Source organism: Capricornis sumatraensis, chromosome 10 (assembly GCF_032405125.1).
Source record: "Capricornis sumatraensis isolate serow.1 chromosome 10, serow.2, whole genome shotgun sequence".
Taxonomy (NCBI): domain Eukaryota; kingdom Metazoa; phylum Chordata; class Mammalia; order Artiodactyla; family Bovidae; genus Capricornis; species Capricornis sumatraensis.
In genome coordinates this window covers 58,671,504-58,687,096 of record NC_091078.1, presented here as the reverse complement: position 1 = coordinate 58,687,096, position 15,593 = coordinate 58,671,504, and the positions used below count along the sequence as shown (strand labels likewise).

At 46.1% G+C, this 15,593-nt stretch overlaps 1 protein-coding gene across 2 annotated transcripts in view; it reads right to left on the bottom strand.

The window, feature by feature from the left end:
• MYRIP (myosin VIIA and Rab interacting protein) overlaps positions 1 to 15,593 on the bottom strand; it is a 217,635-nt gene that overhangs the window by 74,028 nt on the left and 128,014 nt on the right. The window contains exon 4 of one of the 2 annotated variants that reach the window (XM_068982132.1): positions 2,768 to 2,904. The exons of the other annotated variant lie outside the window; for it this stretch is intronic. Within the exon in view, the coding sequence (XP_068838233.1) occupies positions 2,768 to 2,904 (137 nt within the window). The remainder of the gene's footprint in view (positions 1 to 2,767; positions 2,905 to 15,593) is intronic. 2 annotated transcript variants of the gene reach the window in all.

Sequence of the window (15,593 nt, the reverse complement as noted above, 5' to 3'; positions counted from 1 at the left end):
CCTTCTAAAAATGTTTACTGAAGGTATGAATACATCTAGGATTTATCTGATAAATGGGTCATCATTTAGGCCTAATCTGGTCACCAGGGCTTGGGACAGTTGGTCATGCAAGGGTGCGTGTGATGGGTGATCTGTAAGATTCTGTGAACTCAATGAATTTTCAATGGACTGATTGCCTTTATGGCAAACTATACTGGTCCATGCAGTGGAGCCATTCCATAGATAGAAGGAATTTTCTGCTGAGAGTCCTGGAACAGAGCACCGGTCTTACACCCTGTAGATTATGTTCTGACAGTCAATATTCTAGAGACCCTCAGGTGGAGTTGCAGATGGAACCATCTTATTCAGAACCTCCAGCTGAGGTTCTCAAGGCTTGGCTGCATCTTAAAATAACCTGGAGAGCTTTTTAAAAAGTATCTGTACTGGGCCCACCTCCGGAGATTTGGAAGTAATTGGCTGGGGGTGGAAAATGACTCTGGTGCTGCGAGTTTTTTTTTCAGTTCCCGAGGTGATTCTAAAGTGTAGTCAGGCTTGAGGATGGCAGATGACGAGCACATTAAGGTGTGGGGTGGTAGGTAGAAGCTAATGCTGATGACTCCACAGTCATCTAATATAACCAGGAAGCCACTCACACACTGGGAGATTTCTCCAAACTTGAGGTATATGTAACTCAATTTTCTAGGTGGTAGGTAGAACCAACCTCACCGTTTTATGATCACGACTTTACAGATTTGAGTACCATCTCGTAAACTATCTCCTGCCTGCTTGTCTTCATATTGATCAAAAGGAAATCTTAGTTTAAATGGAGATACAGATCAAATCAAAGTAACTGATTCCAGTACTTCTATGAAATGTCCTGGTACCTACAAAGTGCTTTTAAGCCTGAATTGTGCAATACTGAGGACCTAAAAGGTATCAGCCACTGGACCACACTTTTGAAACACAGAGATAAAGGAAGCTATAGCCTCTGCCAGGTCCAGCAGGAGAGCAGCTTTGTAAACCATCCCCTGAATGCAATGTGGTAAGTGGGGTGATTAAGGCCCAGATGAAAGAAGTGGCGAATCACAGAGGCTCCAGGACCTAAACGTGCTTCAATAGTGGCAGAGTTATTCCCAGCAAATGATTCGCCTTTGAAAATAACACTTGAACATTTCAAAGCCTCTGGCTGGCCCACTTGGAATTCGCGTCCCCCGGCTCCATCTGTGGGGCCCAAGGGAGAAACAGGACGAGATCGCAATTGTGCTCTGTTTATAGGATTCTCCAAATGTGTTGGCTCCACCCCTCCTGCTCATTTTGCACGAAGCAGTAGAGAACACCCTCGAGATTTGAATGTGGTGACATGTAAGACAGAACATGAAGCAGAACTGAGGATGAACAAGAAAGAAAAATGGGATGCAAATGATAAGCCAGTGCAACTCTGGAACTTTCTTGCCATATCTCTTTGGGCTGAAACCCTACTGTTAACATGATTACTTTTAAGCTTCGTTTCTTTTCTTTTGGTCTTTGTTCCTTGAGAAATGTTTTTAGAAAAATCAGCAAAGAGAAGATGTGGAAGTCTTCAGCCCTGCTCTCTCAGCTACAGGCTTCCTGAGTGGTTTGAATGACACAGTAACAGCTACCACAAAGGCTCTAATGATTCTCCATGTTTAATGCTTCCACTCTATTTCCCACTCATCTCAGTGGCTGGCATATTTTTAGATAAGACACGACCAAAGTCTTTATTGACAGCACAGCAATGTAAAATAACGATGATGAAAAAGCTCCAAATGAGATGGTATTTTTCTTCCCTCTTTCTCATGGATAAAAAGCGTTTACCTGTGTCAGCAAAGTTATGGAAAAATCTGCTTCAAGACAGAAAAAACAGCCTTCTGTGGGGAAGACATGCTGTTCATATTCTGATAACCATTTCTTTCCACTGGCTGGTCTATTAGGAGTAAATAAATCCTATCTGTCTGTTTATCCTATTTATCCTTCCTTCCAAGGTATCCCTCCTTCCTGGGAGGAAGGTGAGACTTTTCTGACTGTCCCATGACATCAAATTCTGGGTCTGGTTGGTACAAAATTTTGGGGTAGGATGGAAGCGGGCGGGGCGCATATCCTCTGCTAGGGAGCAGACCTAGTCTACATGACCAAACAAAGATGACTTTCCAGTGTTTTAATCTTGAGGGGAAAATGGTCAGGGAACTTTCATTCCTAGGGATTTGGGATGAAAATGTCCACAGTGTGCAGAAACACTTCGGTCCTCCCAGCTGCTCACATAGCCAGCCCAGTGGAGATGCCAGAATCACAGGACTTAAAACTTAGAAATTATGGGACTTCTCAGGTGGTCCAGTGATTAAGAATCAGCCTTCCAAACCATCACAATACTGTAAAGTAGCCTCCAATTAAAATTAATTAATTAATTAATTAAAAAAAGAATCCACCTTCCAGTGCAGGGTACATGGGTTCAATACCTGGTTGGGGAATGAACACCATGTGCCTGAACTATGCGTCCATGTGCTCCAGAGCATGAGGGCTGAGAGCATGCCACAACCAAGACCGACACAGTCAAACAAATACATTTTTTTTTTTTAGTAAATGAATATTTTTTAAAAACTTAGAATCTTTGGTATATGCCTTTGTATTTCTGCTCCTTATTAGAGTCAGGTATTTAAGCCACTTTCTGTGTCCCAAGTGAGTAGGTCATAGTGTATGGGGCCTCCAAGCCAGGCCTCCTCTATCCCACCAGCCCCCCAAGGACCCCTAGGATGGCAGGCAGCCAGCGTACCCACGATGTCAAAGCAGACTCCGCTCTCCAGCCGGTGTTTCCTGTACAAGTTCTTCAAGACCTTGGCACTGCCAAAGCGTTTGAAGCGACTCTTCACGTTACTGTAGAACCATTCCAGAGACTGGGTCCTGAGAACCCTGAGGACAACACAGAAAATCAGAATTAAAGGAGAGAATTAGGAAACAAGGAATTGCAAAAGCTGCCACAATACTTTGCAAGCTCCTTCCGTCAAGACAGAGCTTTTTTCTCTGCTCCCTGGATCTGGGCTGGCCCAGTGACGTGCTCTGACCACGGCGACTGGTGGAAGTGATGCTGAGCAAGTCCAGAGCCTGCCAGCTTCCTCTCTTTCTGCTCCTGGACTGCCCTGCAACTCACTGCCATGTGAACAAGCCCAAAATAGCCCTTGGGATGACGAGAGACGCTCGGCCTGATCACCCTTCTTGCCCCAGCCAATAGCCTGGACAGGAGAGCAAGGCCACCGACTACCAGCTGACTGGAGATGCATGAGTGAGTCTAAGTAAGACAAGCAGGAGAACCGTGCTTCTGAGTCCATCCGAACAGCTGATAAATACTTGCTATTTGAAGCCACTGGCTGACACATCTGTTTAGTAGCTAGCAGGCTTTATATTTGGTATTCTTACTGCATTAACAACATTTCTAGTTCAGCTTGGGAAGATAAAAGAGCACAAGTGAGACCCTGGGCTCTATGGCAAAATTCTGCAGCCTCTTACTCATTCAGCCTGAAGCACCGCGGGAAAGAGGTTTCCTGGTCAGAGCTATCACACTTGGTATGAAATGCTGACGCGATTCTTCTCTTTATTGCCTGACGAGAACAAGTTGCTGAACCCCTCCCATTTTAAGAATAGCTTTTGTTATTTTTCTTATTATGAATGGAAATAATGCATAAACTCATTTTAAAAGCTCAGAGAAGCAAGATGAATATAAATGCTTCTAATTCAGTGGAGGAACAAGCACTGTTTAGCTGCCCTTCTTCCCCAGATGCCAGTGAACTGTGAGAAGATGTCCAAAGGGAAAGAGATTTGTAGAAATGAAGAGTGGAGCATGGAGGAGAATCAGAGAGTCTGACAGATTTCTGGAAAGTTCTAAGTGAGCGATAGCATCAAGGGAACAGAGAATGTTGTCCTGCAAAACAGTGAGAAGGACTGGGACTCACAGACCGCGAGGTCAGATTTAATGTTGATTGGTGAATACTCATCGGTAAAAAAGAATGGAATCTGCACAATATGGCCTGCCAATGTAGGAGACATAAGAGACGCGAGTTCAATCCCTGGGTCAGGAAGATCCCCTGGAGGAGGGCATGGCGACCCACTCCAATATTCTTGCTTGGGGAATCCCATGGACAGAGGAGCCCAGCAGACTACAGTTTATATGGTCACAAAGCGTCAGACAAGACTGAGCGACTGAACCCACACGCACATAGCAATATGGGTGGCCTGGGAGGGCACCATGCTGAGGGAAACGAGTCAGACAGAGAAAGACAAATGCTGTATGGTATCACTTACAGGTGGAAGCAAAAAAAAAAAAGACAATCAACTAGTGAATAAAACTAAAAAGAAGCTAGCTGACTCAGAGTAAAAACAAAGTTGGTTGGTGCAGAGAGCAGGACTGGACATCGAGACGGCACTCACAAAGCTAGTCTAGTCGCTGTGTTGATGACGGTGAGGGCTCTGGGCCCCCATCCTTGTTCCCAGACTGACAGTTGGTCCTAAGACGCTTGGCTCTAGTCAAAAATGGAAAGCAGTTCTCTAATAAAACGGAACAATCTGCTTGAGGGGGTTACCACCTGGCGGTAAAGCCCTCCTTGTTCAGCACTGGGGGAGCCCCACCTGCCGGCCTACCAGACACCATCCATGTACCCCAGAGCCAAGCCTGCCAGCTCCACAAACTCGGAGCTCTCTGCACCAATGTCCCCTCCTTGGGAGGCCCTCCCTGACCCCCTAAAAGCCACCACCACCGCGTCAACACATCTATCCTCTTCCTCCCGTTTTCTCTCCCCAAATTTCTAGGATGCGTCTCTGTACCTGATGTTTGAAGGTCAAGTCGCTCAGTCGTGTCCGACTCTTTGCGACCCTGTGGACTGTAGCCTACCGGGCTCCTCCGTCCATGGGATTCTCCAGGCAAGAATACTGGAGTGGGTTGCCATTCCAGGGGATCTTCCCGACCCAGGGATTGAACCCAGGTCTCCCGCATTGGAGGCAGACGCTTTAACCTCTGAGCCACCAGGGATAATTATTATTTATAAGACAATCAGTACATTAATATGCTAATTAATAATTATAAAATTGTTCATTATCTGTTTTCTATTTCTAGCGGAACATATGCTCATGGAAAACGGGCTTTTTTCCCACTGCAGAGTACATAATAGACACTCAATAAAATCCTGTGACGGAGGGACAGTTTCAAATCTATTTTTCCACTTAATATTCCTGATGGACTTTAATGTTGTTGAAGAGTCTTCCCCACAGCATTTTTAGTAGCCCCAGAATTCACCACAGTATGAACATAGCAGGTTTTAAGTCACTAGTCTCTTGTCTCTGGACATTTAATTTGCCCGTTTCATTTGCTATCAAAAGCAATTCTGTGATGCATATGTTGGCAGCTAAATGATCAACATATCTACAGTTGTGGATTCTCGAAGTAGAATTGCTGGGTTCAAACATGTCGGTCTTTCAGAAAGCTTGTACCAATGTCACTCTTCATTTGCAGTGTGAGATTTTGAAGTCCTCAAATTGGGGTGAGGTGTGAACCCCAAGAAACCCCCGAAGGAGTGGCCAGTTTTTCCGTGGAAAAGCCCATGTCTGAACCCCAAATAAAGCACAGGAAGCAAGACAAAAGGGCAGAGAACAGGCATCATCGCCTCCACTCTGGCTTGGTAGACAAGATAGCAAACAGAGGCTCGTCTTCCCTGCGGGAGGGAGGCAGCTGTAAACGGCAGAATGTACCAAAGGTGTCATCCTTTCACATAAAACTGCACTATATCATCAGTATCATTGCTACTAACAAAATGAACACCATTATGTGAGAGCCTGCTCTGTGCTGGGCACCGTGCCAAAAGCTTCCCTTGACTCACTATGGAATCTTCATGGGCGCTACTGGCCCAGACCCTGACATTCATTGCCCATTGGTTATAAGCAAATTACTTAATCCCCTAAGCCTCATGGGATCCTTCAGCTCCACCATCTCCCACCTCTCCCTCCTCCAGTCAGTAACTTCTTGCCTGTTTGCTGGATGCCAGCCCCTGACTGCCAGGTGTTGTCCTGTACTACTGTCCTTTTCAAGGTGGTTGCTGTCGTTCAGTTGTGTTCGACTCTTTGTGACCCCATGGACTGCAGTGTGCCAGGCTTCCCTGTCCTTCACTATCTCCCAGAGTTTGCACAAACTCATGTCCGTTGAGTTGCCGATGCCCTATGTGGTAATACTAACAATATTTTCTGTGCTTATTTTTTAAAATGCATTATTTGTATTAAAAGTATTTTTTTTTCTTTTTTGATTAAAAATGTATTTGGCTGCATTGGGACTTAGTTGCAGCATGTGAGGTCTTCATTGCGTCCTGGAAGATCTCTCATTGCGGTGCATAGACTCTCTAGTTGTGGTGCACAGGCTCAGTGGTGGTGGCACGCAGGCTCAGTGGTTGTGGCATGCAGGCTTTGTTGCTTCATGGCACATGGGATCTTAGTTCCCAGACCAGAGATCAAACCTGAGTGCCCTGCATTGCAAGGCAGATTCTTAACCATTGGCCCAGCAGGGAAGTCCCTTGTGTGAAAAGTATTATAAACCTATTACAGTACAGTACTTTTATAGCCAATTGTGTTAGCTGTACCTAGGCTAACTTTGTTGGAACAAACTGGACTTATGATCATACTCTCAGAATGGAACTTGTTCTTACATAGGGGATTTACTGTACTTCAAGTGCATCATAGGATGAGCTCTCTGTTCCCTGGTTATACCAAAACTGTATAGCATTTAGAAACACTTTGATGAGACGGAAACTGGAATGCCTCTGCTTGCTTGCTCAAGTCAGAGAGGGCAATCAGGGCACTGCCTGGGCTGCTGGAAGGTGGGAGGATGAGAGGTACTGAATCCTTAGAGAATGACCAGCAAACCTACAGCCTCATTTGGAGACGAGAAAGCTTTTCCATAGAACTGATGCATTTTAGATTATGTTTTGACTTCGAGTTAATGTGGAGAGCGTCTCTGGAAGCCCCAGGGAATGCTCAGTCATGATTACCTTCATTTGCTATTACTGCTTTCATTTCACTTATTTTAAAATTCACGGCTCAGAGGAAACTCACAGGATACGCACGGTTCATAGGGCAGAGGCGTGGGGAGAAGGCTGTGGGGACACCCGCACCCAGGGTGGACCGGCTGAGTGCTGCAGGGTCCCAGCCCACTCTCACATCTCCAGCTGCCTCCTGAACAGAGGCAGCTTCGGGCAAGTGCAGATGAGAAGGGAAGAGCCCGGTGTCAGGGTCCCACTGGGACAAGACGCGTCTGCGCATGAGTTCCTTCGTGTGTCCACTCACTCGTTCTTTCATTCCTCACTGCTGATGAGTGCTCTGCGTGCAGGCACGAGGCTGCCGTATGCTGCCAGGTATGGGAAGCGACAAAACCGACGAAGGTCGTACCCAACAGTGCCGTCACACTAGACTCTTCAGTGAGTGCCAGAGGCACCATGCCATGGAACCAAGAGGCACCATGCCATGGAACCAAGAGGCAAGCCACAGGCATCTCCAGAATGGCTGACAGGCACTGGGTTCTGTGTCATTCCCGCAGAGGTGTGAGAACAGAGTCTGTCCTGCTTTATGGCTCAGGCGTAATTTTCTGGACTTAAAACACTGAAGTATAGTTGATGAATGACAGTGTGTTAGTTTCAGATGTACAGCAAAGCGTTTCAGTGGTAAACACATGCACACATATAAATATATACGTGTATTAGTTTTAAGATTCTTATTCACTATGATTTATTACAAAATATTCAGAGCAGTTCCCTGTGCTACACAGTAGATGCTTGATATCTGTTTCATACGTATTAGTGAGTATCTGTCAATCCCAAATTCCTAATGTAGTCCGCTCCCTCTCCTTTCCCCTTTGGTAGCCGTAAGTTTGTTTTCTATGAGTCTGTTTCTGTTTTGTAAATAAGTTCTTTTGTATCACATTTTCGATTCCACAGGTAAGCTATATCATGTGATAGTTGTCTTGCTCTGCCTGACTTGCTTCACCTCGTATGATAATCTCTAGGTCCATGCATGTTGCTCCTGATGGCCTTGCTTCGTTCTTTTTTATGCCTAAGCAGTATTCCATTGTTCCACACCTTCCGACACAGACCACATCTTTTTTATCCGTACATCTGTTGATGGGCATTTAGGTTGCTTCCATGTCTTGCCTATTGTGGATAGGGCTGCTATGAACGCTGGGGTGCATGTATCTGTTTGAACTGGAGTTTTCATCTTTTCCAGATATACCAGGCATTTCCTTTAATGACCCCCGAACTGCCCCTTCTCGCTGCAGTAAACACAGGAGAGGTGCCTTAGGAAGGACAGGGAGCCATAGTGCTGATGATGAGACTTATGGAGAAAAACTTTCCAAGCTGGAACTGTACAGAGGGACCCTGCTTTATTTCTCTGGCTTATTTTTTAAATGATCCCAATTTGTCCCTAAGGATGACCATATGAAAGTTCTTAGTCCTGGGCAGTTTCACAATCTAACCCTGATAATTTCTCTCAACACTGCTGCTGCTGCTAAGTCACTTCAGTCGTGTCTGACTCTGTGCGACCCCATAGACGGCAGGCCACTAGGCTCCTCTGTCCCTGGGATTCTCCAGGCAAGAATACTGGACTGGGTTGCCATTTCTTTCTCCAATGCATGAAAGTAAAAAGTGAAAGTGAAGTCACTCAGTTGTGCCCGACTCTTACCGACCCCATGGACTGCAGCCTACGAGGCTCCTCTGTCCATGGGATTTTCCAGGCAAGAGTACTGGAGTGGGGTGCCATTGCCTTCTCCCCTCTCAACACTAAAGCTTTAAAAATGTCAACAGCCAAGCCTTCAAAATTCACCAATCACAACATAGTGGGAATTGATGACATTTAGTCCTTGGAACTGCAGTTGGTTTGTCTGTAAAATGATGGTCACCCAGGATACAGGAAGAGGGTCAGGTTTGGGGGAAGGTGGTGAGTTCGGTCGGGACACCTATATGTGGGGTGCCCCCATCCCCAGGTGGCAGTGCCTGGCGCTCACTGGGTGTGCTGGTCTGTGAATGGGAATCTGGACTAGCACAATGGATTTGGTGGTCTTTGGTCCACAGGCAGCACTGAAACCAAAACTTGGGGTTAAGGGAGGTATAAATAATCACTATCTCTATTTTACAGAGAAAATGGAAACAAGTAACTTGCTAGTCACTGACTGAACTAAGAGCAAATCCGGGAACAGACTGTAGACCTCATTATTGGGTCAGAGCCTTGACATCTGCTTGGCTTATTTTCCTTCCAGAACCTCTAGTTAGCATTCTTACTGCAAATGATGGCTTTTGCTTCAAAGTTTAAGCAAATAGGAAGCCCCAGGGATCAAGAATTCAGAAGGAAATGTAAAATCATTGTATCATTTCCGCCCCCCCAAACAACCTACTTATCATTCTGTGGATACTAAACACTTCAAGTCACTTGTTTGTATAAGCAGTTTGCTAATTTTTTTCTGTGACATGAATAAACTTATAAACATGGTGCATTCTCATCAGAAGACAGACTGGAAATTACATCACAAGAGCAGCACTGAAATTACAACCCCAGGAATGCCAGACTGATTTCAGCTCATTAGACAAAATAACAGGATTGTGAAGAGGAAGGAACTGCCTACGCCAGAACTGCCGGGATCCTGCTGCGGGTGATGAAGCAAGGCCGCCTTGGCCCTCAGGTCCGGCTCGGCAGGTGCTGTGCACACGGATGGGGGAGGGTCTATGGATCCCCCTACCTCCTGCGCAGTCCTCAGACCAGCTCTGTGGGCACCGTACGGAGCCTCGATAAAAATGGCAATCCCAGCCCTCTGGAATCAAACGGCACTTTAGCAAGATTCCCAGGTGGTTACTAGGTCCACCAAAGCTTAATAAGCACTGGCCCAGTGAAATTAGCTGGGTGTTTTCTGAGTCCACATATGGTTTTTGTTTTGTTGTTACTCTTGACCACAATCCACTTAGGTAGGACAAGTTGTCTCTCTCAACAGCTGACTTGCCTCCCTCCTTCCTATTTTCCTGGGCTTCCCTGGTGGTTCAGACAGTAAAGAATCCACCTGCAATGCAAGAGACCCAGGTTTGATCCCGGAGTTGGGAAGATCCCCTGGAGGAAGGCAAGGCAACCCACCCCAGTATTCTTGCCTGGAGAATTCTATGGACAGAGGAACCTGGTGGGTTACAGTCCATGGGATCACAAAGAGTCAGACATGACTGAGTGACTAACGCTTTCACTTGCTTTTCCTGCTTTCCAAGGAAAAAGAACTGAACTGGGTGATAAAAAGTTTGGAAGAGGAATAGAATAATTACAATGGTACTCCCAATTTCAGGTGCTTTCACTACAGAAATAAATAAAACGCCAAAAATACTGATGAGCCAAGTTCAAATCATTATATAAAGCAAAGTCGCCCAAACAAACTATAACAGTCTAAATTGATAATGATGAACTAACATTTCTTTGTGGGTAAGAATTAAGAAGCACAGCAATTAAAACCCATGACCAACTCAAGAGGACCCTGATGATGTGTGGATAACAAAGCATCTCTCCTAAAAACTGTAGGCACAACCATGATCTGTGAGCTGTGCCTCACAGAATACAGACTGAGAAGATTCAGCACCAACAACACACTGAATGGACATAAAAGAGAGAAAACTCTAGGTCTTTCAAACAGACTCTAATACAGGCAATTGATTACATAGATGACAAAACCACTGAGACTCCCAAGAGAGGATGGTGAGGCATGCCAGAGGCCAGCAGCGGGGAAGCTGCCACCACCCCAGGGCCAGAAGCGCCAGGGAAGAGGTGGGATTGCTGGGAGGAGCATCCTGGAGCCAGGAGGTGGGGCCACAAAGGAGATGTGGCTGCTGCAGAGATGCTGCCCGAGGCAGAGACACTGATGCACCATCTTCCCTCTTCCTCCCACTTCCCTCACTCCTTTCAGGGAGTGAGGAAATAGACATTAAACTAAGTTCTATTATAAAAAGACCGTTAGAGAAAACTCTAAGAAAGTAAAAATCGAAGAGCCAGCCCTCCTCCTATGTAGGCCACATTATAGGGTCAGGACCAGTAACTGACCTCAATGTGGACCTCGGCGGCTTGGCACATGTCTTCTAAGACTGCAGCTGTCCAGAGACAGACGTCCCTGCATGACAGTGTGCACTCTTACTCCTGCCCGTGGAGGCCCGGGGAGCCCAGAACTTTGCGGCCAGGTCTGCCACCCTGCTGATGGCAGCTCCCCCCAGGGAGCACTTGAGGAAAGGACAAGAGAAAGTCTTGCCGCCAGAATCACTCAGACCTCCCCTGCTGTGTGTGTGTCGCTCAGTCATGTCCAACTCTTTGCGTCCCCATAAACCGTAGACCCCCAGGCTCCTTGGTCCGTAGGATTCTCCAGGCAAGAATACTGGAGAGAGCGGCCGTTCCCCTTCTCCGGGTGATATTCTCAACCCAGGGATCAAACCCGGGTCTCCTGTGGGGAAGCCCCTCTCCTCTGCTGAGTGAGACTCAACTCTTAGGAATCATGATTTCTAAGTAAACTCCTGGGATATAATGTCCCTAAAATAAATTCAAAGTATGATCACTCAACTTACTAGAAAAGCCAAACAAAAACCCCCACTGAACAAGCAAACCTTTTTTCTCCCTCAAATCTGATGCTTGGCTATTTTACCTAACAGAAGTTTTTTTTCCCTCCCAGATGCAGAGGAGATAATAAGTATTTCATCAGATTTTTCTAAAGATTAAATGATATAATACATGGGAGGCACCCAGCACAGTATCCTGCCCAGTGTAAATCTTCAGGATGTGCTATTTTTTTTTTATTATCATCAATATTATTATTTTCTTTTAAGCCCTCTGCATCTTTTTGGGGGGGGGGCAGGATATGAGTATAATCAATAGATAAAGAGTAAAAGTATATTTGTTAGGAAATGTGTTCAATTTTTACATTTCATCTTAAGCAAAAGGTTAGACTTTAGGGTTAGCGTGGTTCTTAACTGTTAGCAGTTCTTAAACTTAAAACCCAGCTTGCTGGGCCTGACTTCAGAGGTTCTGATTTGTTTGGTCTGGGGGGGCCCCCACTATGAGCATCCCTGACGACGTGCAGGTGATGCGAGGCTGCTGTTCCGAGGTCCACACGTTGAGAGTCACTGAGCCTGAGGATAGGTCTGGCCTGTTGTAAAGAACACAGGACGATATTACTGATTCCGAGCCGTGGGGAAAACAACAGAATGACAGGCAGGTGTTTGGAAAATAAGACTCCTTCAGCCCTGACAGCACGAAGGCCCTTGAGCACGGAGTCAGAGCAGTCAGTTTCAAGAAGTCAAGAGACGCTGAGAGACGAGGTGGAGAACGGCCCTCACACTGGGAACCCTGAGCGTGTCACTGGGAATCTGCAGACAGTCATGGCCAGGAGGCTGCAAGTGTCATGCTCAGTTGATACGTGACAGTTGCCATTAACGTGAAGTGTCCTGCTAAGGGTGGGGAGCTGGAGGCGACAGACAGCAGCAGGGAAAGCCTGGGAGAGCAGTGAGGAAGCGTGTCTGTGTGTGACGCCCCCGCAGCTGCTCCTGGGCCCTCTCTGCACAACTCCTCCAGGTCGCACAGTGGCTAACAGGAGATGGAAGAGGAAATGGGCTGAAGGAGAGAATAAAGGGGTGGATTTTGAAGATTTTTTTTTCAGTTTTAATATTTTTTATTGAAGTATAGTTGACTTACAATGTTGTGTTAGTTTCTGCAAAGTAATTCAGTGATCCATTTATATACATTCTTTTTTTCAAATATTCTTTTCCATTATGGCTTATCATAAGATATTGAATATAGTTCTCTGTGCTTTGAAGCAGGGCCTTGCTGTTTATCCATTCTATACACAAAAGCTTACATCTGATAACCCCAATATCCCACTCCATCCCTCCCCCAATGCTTCCCCTTCAGCGGCCACAAGTCTCTGTGAGTCTGTTTCTGTTCTGTAAATGCATTCACTTGTGTTGTATTTTAGATCCCACGTGTAGGTGACATCACATGGTATTTGTCTCTATTTTTTTTGTATTTGTTTATTTGTGGCTGTGCTGAGTCTAGCTGTGGTGATCGGGGGCTGCTCTCTAGGTGCGGTTCACGGGCTTCTCATTGCAGGGGCTCCCCTTGTTGTGGAGCACAGGCTCCAGGAGGCTCTGCCTTCAGTAGCTGCAGCTCCCAGGCTCTAGAGCAGAGGCTCAGCAGTTACGGGGCACGGGCTTGGTTGCTCCTCGGCATGTGGGATCTTCCCGGATCAGGGATCAAACCTGTGTCTCCTGCATTGGCAGACAAGAATTCTTCACCAACGAGCCACCGAGGAAGCGCTGTCTTTCTCTTTCTGACTTACCTCATTTAGCATCGTAATCTATAGTCGCATCCATGTCGCTGCAAATGGCACTGTCTCCTTCTTTCTTAAGGCAGAATAGTATTCCACTGCGCATTTGCACCACACCTTCCTCATCCATGCCTCAGTCCATGGACATTAAGGCTGGTTTCATGTCTTGGCTATTGGCAACAGTGCTGCTATGAACGTAGCGGTGCATGTATTGTTTTGATTTATAGTTTTGTCTAAATATGTGCCCAGGAGTGGAATTGCTGGATCATATGGTAATTCTATTTTTCGATTTCTGAGGAACTTCCATACTGTTTTCCTCATTGGCTGCACCAACTCACATTCCCAACAACAGTGTGGGAGGGTTCCCTTTTCTCCACACCCTCTCCAGCATTTGTTAACTGCAGCCTTTTTTCTTAATTGTTTACTTGTTTGTTTTTGTGCACTGGGTCTCTTGCTGCTTGAGGGCTCCGTCTAGTTGCGGCGAGCAGGGGCAACTCTGCTGTAACGCGTGGGCTTCCTGATGCACTGGCTTCTCTCGTTTCGGAGCATGGCTCTAGGCCTACAAGCTTTCGTAGCTGTGGCCCTCAGGCTCAGTAAGTGGTATACAGGCGCAGTTGCCCCATGGCATGAGGAAGCTTCCTGAACCAGGGATTGAACCCATATGCCCCTGCATGAGCAGGCAGATTCCAGTCCACTGTACCACCAGACAAGTCCTCTAGACTTTTAAACAATGGCCATTTGACTGCTGTGAGGCGGTACCTTGAAAATATTATTAGTGAGAGTGCTTCTTCCATTAAGGCCAGTAAAGTAAAATTGTAAATAGTTGTGCTTGTTATTTGAATAAAATATTTAAACTTAAAATAACACTGTGAGTTTAACATACATGCTTTTCAGCTTTTCACTATTTTTTCAGATATTTTAATATGCCAGAAAAATTGTCATTAAAATACACAAGAATATTACATAGGGGGAGAATTATTTCCTTTTGTCTCAGTCTCCAGTCAGAGGCATTCACTATTAATAGACCCTGTCTTTAGTCAAAATTTTTGCATTTTGACAGCAAATATTTTATAACAACTATAAATGGTATATAACCTTTAAAAACTGTAAATGACTATATGGTATACCTGTAACTTCTATCATATTATATATCAACTATACTTCAGTGTAAACACTTATATTTTATTCTTTATGAACTTTTGCATTAATTTTGCTTTTTAAACATACTGTCATTTAAATATATACCTTAATTACTTGGCTTTGATCACACCCTTAAATTTTGCACCCAAGGTGAATGCCTTGCTTGCCGCACCCTAACTTGGCCCTGAGAGGGCAGCCCCATGTTGGCACTTTGACAGTAGGTTCTGTGGTGGCAGATGAGTGCCGGGAGGGGACACAGCTGTGTCCCCACATACAGATGACCCCAGGAGGAGAGGGTGGTGCCTGGAGAGTACTGTGGTGGTACCCAGGGGAGTGTGGTGATGAATACAGCACCCAGAATACACTAAGGATGAGGAACCGCTGGGCAGAAAGTGGAAAAACATCCATGGATGTCACGGGCTAGTTGTTGAGACTTGTGCCCTTAAGAGATTCCCATGAATCCATAGGTGTGGGGTGGGGGGAGGAGTTTTGGAGGAGGCTGGGGTCCTGCATTAGTAATTAGGGATAAAAATCAACGAAGCCCCATCACCCAAGAAAGTAAGTGTTAGTTGCTCAGTCGTGTCCAACTCTTTGGAACCCCATGGAATGTAGCCTGCCAGGCTCCTCTGTCCATGGAATTCTCCAGGCAAGAATACTGGAGTCATTCCCTTCTCCAGGGGATCTTCCCGACCCAGGGATCCAACCCGGGTCTCTTATATTGCAGGTGGATTCTGTACCACCTGAACCAGGGAAGCCCAGGAAGGTCTAAATAAGAAGACGCTTCTGAGATGGTCTGGAGGCAGATGTGTCAGGGCAGGCTCAGCTGCTCCAGGACTTTCCAGCTGTCGTTCATAGGTCTTGGGCACAGCGGCTCTTCTTGGCAGCCACTCTGGCCTCCCAACTGTCTGTCCCTACCTGTCCCTCAGGAAGCTCTCCTCAGACTCGACGCCCCTGGCACTGACCTGGCCCTGCACTCTTCCATCTCTCCGGCATCTCCATGGCTCTCGGCTCCACCCTTACGCTTGATTCATTCCTCTCTGGTTCAGCGAGTTGGAATGATACTCAACCAGGCAGTTATCAAGCCTGGGGGATGGGGAACAAAATG